We start from the raw sequence: 6373 nt of genomic DNA on the forward strand, positions 1-6373 counted from the left end.
TTTTTTACTTTGCAGGTGGAACTGACTACTTTGGTTCAACATTGAAACCTACATTGGAAATCCTGCAGTTCTGTTACCAAATCACTTGCACAACTACGAGGGTTGATCAAAAAGTTAGTACTGTATACTATGACTTCTTATATCACTGCCCAAAGAAATGTAAATTGTTATATTCATTAATTAGAGCACGTGACACCCCGTGAAAATCAACAGGTGTGAGCAAAATCACAAAATGGAAGCAGTAGAAGCTCGTGCTGTGATAAAGTACCTCCATAAAAAGGGGATGACTCCCAAGGAAATCCATGAAGACATGATGAAGACATTTGGTGATGACTGCCCTTCTTATTCCACTGTAAAGAAGTGGGCTGCCAGCTTCAAGCGCGGCAAGGAGAGCTTTAGAGATGAACCCAGGTCGGGACGTCCCAAAACAGGCACCAGTGACGATCAAGTAGAGGCCATCCATCGCATGGTAGTGAAGGACAGACGTGTGACCGTCCGACATGTAGCAAAGTCTTTGGGCATAAGTTTTGGCTCAGTTCACAGAGTTTTGACGGACAACTTGGGGATGAGCAAAGTGTCTGCAAGGTGGGTGCCTAGAATGCTGTCTGCACTTCAGAAGTTGAACAGGTTGGAGATGTCAAGGGCACTGTTGGCCCGATTTCAGTCCGATCCAGACAATTTCCTCAAAAGATTTGTCACCCAGGATGAGACATGGATTCACCACGTTGACCCTGAATCGAAACAACAGAGCAAACAAGTGTCATCTGTTGGCAAGGTCATGGCCTCTGTGTTCTGGGACAGTGAGGGGGTCATCATGATTGACTACCTGCAAAGGGGTAAAACCATCAATGCTGAACACTATGCGGCAAAATTGCGACAGTTAAAGGCAGCGATTGAAGAGAAAAGGAGTGGAAAGCTAGAAGCTGGCGTGTTGTTGCTTCAGGGCAGTGCAGCTGTCCACACAGCACAGGTGTCAGTGGCTGCAGCAAACGAATGCGGCTTTGAACTGTTACCTCACCCCTCCTATTCACCTGACCTAGCACCGTCGGACTTCTACCTCTTTCCTAAGCTAACGTCCCACTTGCATGGCAAACGTTTTGATGGCGATGATGCCGTCATCAATGCAGTTGAGGCATACTTGGGGGCTCAAGATGCAAGCTTCTTCCACCAGGGGATAGCAATGCTGGAACAGCGCTGGACCAAGTGCATTGAAGTCAGAGGGGACTATGTTGAAAAATAGTGTAAGGAAAATTTTTCTGCCAGGACGAGGCCAAGAACTTTTGGTTCAACGGTTTCAACCCTCGTACTACTATTTTAGTATCATTATCTTCAAGCTGTCTCTGTCAGTCATAGTAGTAATTTGACTGCTGAATACAATGTATTTAACTTTTCTAGTCATTGTGTGTAATGTTATATGAAGGTCACTAGCTCTGAGTTATCACCAACTTAGGACGGAATACTCCATTCTTGATGTCATGACACAATCATGCCCACATTCACTAATACATGTACAAGTACTAGTAGATAGGAAAAACATGAAAGATAGTTTTTAAGGGGTATATAATATAAATTTAAGGGTCAAATACTGAGCAGATGAAAAATTATACCACCTCCATCCAAGAAAAGTTAGAAGTATTGTCAATTTTACAATAATTGTACACTAATAATTGTGAACTGTATACAGAAATAAGTGCAAAAAATGTTAGTAGTTATTGATGTAATTAATATACTAGTAATTGAAAAAAAAGATGTACTTAACTCATCAAAACCTTGCAAATGAATATTTAGCCTAACTTTTTGTATGTAATACTGTTTAATGTTGACATGTTTTCGTGATTAATCATAGTAGTTATATAGAAGTGGATGTAAATAGCAGTTAATAATATGATGTATTTTATAATGTGTGTCTCCAGGAAGAGTTGTGGTGTGTTATGTATGTCACTAAATTCCTTAAACAAACAAGATGTGAATGATTGACCAATAGTTTCTCTGTGCTGTTGCTCGGCTTGCCTAAGTTGTGTGAGACCCACCTGGTAAATATTGTGTAAATGATAATGTGGACTGTTTTACTTTAATTTCCAATAATTTCAGGTGAGTTGCAAACTCTAGTACATCATTGTGAAAGAAAGGAGTGACAGATAACAATGCTGTAGATCTAATCACCTTTATCCAACTTTATTACCTCCATGAAAAATGGAGGTATAGTTTTTGGCGTGTCTGTGTGTGTGTGTCTGTCTGTGTGTGTGTGTCTGTCTGCCTGTGTGTGTGTTTCCGCAACTTTGTAGTCAGCATAACTTAAGAACGCCTTTATGGATTGTGATGATATTTGGTATGTTGGTAAGTCTTAGGAAGACTAAGGTGGCAGGCAGAACATCAATACCAATTATGAAAATGATGACCTAATTTGCATAAATAATGTGAAGAGTATGTGACCTCTTATTGGTGAAAGATGGGAATTTTATACCTTGTGACATGTGTAAGTTACTTAAAGGTTAACACCACTATGCATATATTATGTTAATGTAGAGGTCATTTGCATATTTAATGAGGACTTGTTGAAATGAAGTGTGACAAAGGAGAGGAATTTCACACGAAAAATATTGTCATTTGAATTTAGAAAACCATAAATTAAACTAGATCATGCTAATTACAACATCATCAATGAGACAAATAAAAAACATTTATATTTCATGGAGGTATGAGATCTCCGAATTCTGTTTAGTGTTTGTAAAAATAATCTGTAGGCAGCCGCCCAAAATCAAAATGTAATTCGTAATACATTAGCCATAATGCGTCATTGTTCCTATTATCGACTCTGAGAATTTAACGTAATTCGTAATCGGCAGCGAAAATTTTGCGTAATCCATAATCACAACTCCCCCATGCAGACCCCCATATATAGCCTTGATGTACATCGTGTTAATCTCCAAGCAGATCTTTTGGTGGGGGTAAGACAGTATCAAATTGGCCAAGTGGGTGGGGAAATGGATACAGACTGGCCAAGTTGATACTGTCTTACCCCCACCAAAAGATCTGCTTGGAGATTACATCGTGTCACACTGTATGTTACGAACAATTTTTTTTTTTTCATATTTGGCAAGTTCTTAAAGAAACTAAAACTCTGGATCCTTAAACCTCCTTATATCAATGTCTAACATTCCAGACAGTTAGATATGAAATCAGACCATTTTACACTTGGAGTATTGTAAATCTTAAGTGTTTAATCCATCACACATGATGCACAGTGTCAATCATGTGGTCATGTATCACTTTAAGAATGATATAGTTTATGCTAGCAGTTGGCTACATTTTCAAACATGGCACTGTCATCATAGATGTAGCAATTTTTTCTTTGGTTAGTATACTCTGACAATATTACTAGTAGGTCTTTAGCAGTACCATAACAAAGAATGGCCGGCTATGTTGTCTATATATGCATATGCAATCATGCCGGCTATATATGTTGTCTATATGCAATCAGAAATTATCCCATAAAAGATCCCAAAGACCCCCAAACCCCGAGTTTTTGGCATGCTATGGAGGCTACTGAACCCATAACACCAGGAAACACTAGTACTGATCAAATATGATAATCTTCAATTTACCAGTAATATATTGACGTACCCCAAATGAAATTAGAAACCATTTATAAACAGTAACCAAAGTGCTAGGAAAAAGCCAGAATTTGCGTCTGCGACAAACTTCAGCATGTTTATGTTTATGTTTATTAGGAATCTCCATTTATTTAGTAATACAATATTTGTCTACTAATCTTCCTGGAGTCCTTTAATATTACATTTAAAAGGAATCATAATCAATTACAAGTTAACTTAATAGCTACAATTACAACATGTATATACAACAACATCAGCTTAACTAACAGTATAACTTACAATAACTATCTTAACACAATCTACATGTAGGCCCACTTGCTTATATATACTAGTACACCAATTAAAGCTAGCTTAAATTGCATACTTAAAATACAGTGGAGAGGTCAGAGGTCCCTATTTACACCATGTATACTACCACCATGTGTCGAGAGGCATGTGGTTGTACTTGTTACTCCATACTTTGATATTTTCTTTGAATGTGCGTTCGCTTCCTGATGTCATATCGGATGGTAGATTGTTATATGCTTTTATGCTTCTATATACAAATGTTTTGGCTTTAGTTTTGGGTTTGTCTAGGGCAAACGCCCCTCTTTGTGCAAGTCTTGTATGGTGTCTATGTGTGGTTTCTATTTTCTGCAAGTGTTTGAAGATATATTTAGGTTGCTCTTTAGTTACAATTTTGTGGAATGCACAAAGAGTACCGGTGAAAAGTCTCTGGTTGACTGTTTGCCAGTTTAACTGGGAGTGTAGGTCATTAAGTCTGGCATCAAAAGTGGCGTTTGTGGCTAAACGAGCTGCACGATTTTGGATCACTCTTACGGTAGTTTATCTAGGTGTGTTTGCGGTGCAGATGAAAGAAGAGGTGAACAATAGTCAAGGTGTGACAGCACAAGGCTTTGGATAACTGTCCTTAAGATGTTTGAGGTGAAGCATGTCATCGCGATATCGCGTAAAGCGTCACCACCCCACCCCCCCTCCAAACTGTCTAGACTGGACCGGTTTTTCCACCAACCCCACAAGAAATTAGATACAGGAAGTTTGAAAGGCTATGTAGAATATGGAAGTATTATAAGGTTTACATGTACATGAGGATTTTTGGTTCTTCAGGATTACTTTTGTGTGTAGATGTAACTGCAATAAAGCTTTGAGGCTTTGAGTTTTCTTTTAATAAATTGAACGGTGTAAAATACGGGGAAATAAATCTACGTACATTGTGAATCTTTCAAGTGAATCATTATGTACAATCTCTAAGGTACATTAATTCCTATGATAAGATTTTGCACACAACTCTACATAGCAACCTACAGGCGGCCAAATGCGTAAGTCAATAGAGCACACATCAGAGAGAAAGTTGTGGACATCACAAAGTGCGATGCCGCTCCAGTAGGCACGCACTGATCCCTCCGACGAGTGGGACAACCCCTCAGTGCCAGTGCGTTTCGAGCGACACCTAGCGGAAGTGTGAAGTCCGGCAGCCCGCACGTCCGAGCGACCATGTCCAGGTTGTCCTGTGTAGCCGGGAGGGCGGCGGTCTGCAAGTTCGCTTCGAAAGGAACAAGGACGCCTTCTTTTTGCCATTTCAGGAGGAGGATGTATTCCTCATCTATGTCAACTATGATGTTTTTCAAAGAAAAATTTGTTAATTCAAAGAAACAAAAAAGAAGTTAAATCAATTTTTACCCAGCCTACTTTTGTCTACATGGCTAGAAGGCTACAGATACCCAATAACCCAAAGATCAATTTACCGCATATCAAAGCTTGCGTATCTAGAAGTCTGTAATAATGAGGCAGAGCATACCTTCTGTGCTACTACATGGGTAAAGGATCCCCAACTCCACCACCGTTATGTTGTATTGCAGTGGACCTCCCTTCAGCACGCAGTACACCTCAAGAAGTCCAGTGTATGTCTGCGGCCACATTTCCTCATAACCTGCTCAAATTAGGGTGACAAAGAGCAAAATAGGAAAATCAAGAAGCAAATAAATGGGACTGTCAACTTAGACTTGATCAGGTTAAATTTCTCTACTAATAATAAGGTAGTATGGAAGTGTGTCTGAGGACTTTGGGAACATCTTAAAAATACCAATTAGAGTTATGCATGGTCATTAAATTTTTTGTAAGTACCTTAGTGTATGGCATACTTTATGCAAATTTGTATGACGTGACCATGACGTCATCTTGAGTTATAAGCCCTGTCCAATTTTTAGAAAAAATAATTTCCCTGGCCAGGCCTTGTTTTTCATTAGCCATATTTCATACAGAGGTACACAATAGTTATATTACGCCTAATGATGTCTACATCCAGATCAACAGATTTCTATCAGTTTTTCCACGAGTTTTATTTTATGTTAAGTGTACTTACCAGGTGTCTGGGTCTTGTTCAACACTTTAGCATGGACCACGATTTCTGCAGCTGGCTGCATCAGCCGCTGCGTAAACGGGATGGGACGCCAGTCAATCTTGGTACACTGTCCGTGCGTATTCGGAACGAACAGAAGGACAACAACGCCGCCGACAGCAAGCAGAGAGAAAGACGACATTTTTTGCTCAGCTTCGATCGTTTCGATAACGATTTGTCGATTTTTTTGGCAACTGCAAGGAACGACAACGGATACATGGTCAAACTCCATAGTGTTAACTAGAGCAAGAAGTTAATGATCAACATCCGAGGCTCTTGACTCGGTTGCTTCGAGAAGATATTGTACAACTGGAGTTCCACGATCTCGTACCTTAGCCAAATGATGCTAGTCTTTAAGACT

The 6373-nt window shown here is 39.5% G+C and overlaps 2 protein-coding genes across 3 annotated transcripts in view; one reads left to right on the top strand and one right to left on the bottom strand.

Moving 5' to 3' along the window:
- The first annotated feature begins 11 nt into the window (after positions 1 to 11).
- On the top strand, positions 12 to 2214 carry LOC109470348 (histone-lysine N-methyltransferase SETMAR-like). The gene has a single exon (XM_019769271.1). It carries the CDS (start codon positions 233 to 235, stop codon positions 1238 to 1240), a length of 1008 nt encoding a protein of 335 aa, XP_019624830.1. The 5' UTR covers positions 12 to 232; the 3' UTR covers positions 1241 to 2214.
- A 2497-nt stretch (positions 2215 to 4711) lies between these two features.
- The window catches only part of LOC109470170, a 3521-nt gene continuing 1859 nt past the window's right edge, over positions 4712 to 6373 (bottom strand). Inside the window, exons 2-4 of one of the 2 annotated variants that reach the window (XM_019768952.1) lie at positions 5977 to 6206; positions 5413 to 5544; positions 4712 to 5226 (exon numbers count right to left, since the gene is read on the bottom strand). In XM_019768952.1, the coding sequence (XP_019624511.1) occupies positions 4916 to 5226; positions 5413 to 5544; positions 5977 to 6154 (621 nt within the window). In that variant the 5' untranslated portion in view covers positions 6155 to 6206 and the 3' untranslated portion in view covers positions 4712 to 4915. Of the gene's footprint in view, positions 5227 to 5412; positions 5545 to 5976; positions 6338 to 6373 lie in introns of those variants that run through there. The other variant, XM_019768951.1, reaches the window with a different exon arrangement.

This window comes from Branchiostoma belcheri, unplaced genomic scaffold (genome assembly GCF_001625305.1).
Source record: "Branchiostoma belcheri isolate BF01 breed outbred unplaced genomic scaffold, Haploidv18h27 scaffold22, whole genome shotgun sequence".
Taxonomy (NCBI): domain Eukaryota; kingdom Metazoa; phylum Chordata; class Leptocardii; order Amphioxiformes; family Branchiostomatidae; genus Branchiostoma; species Branchiostoma belcheri.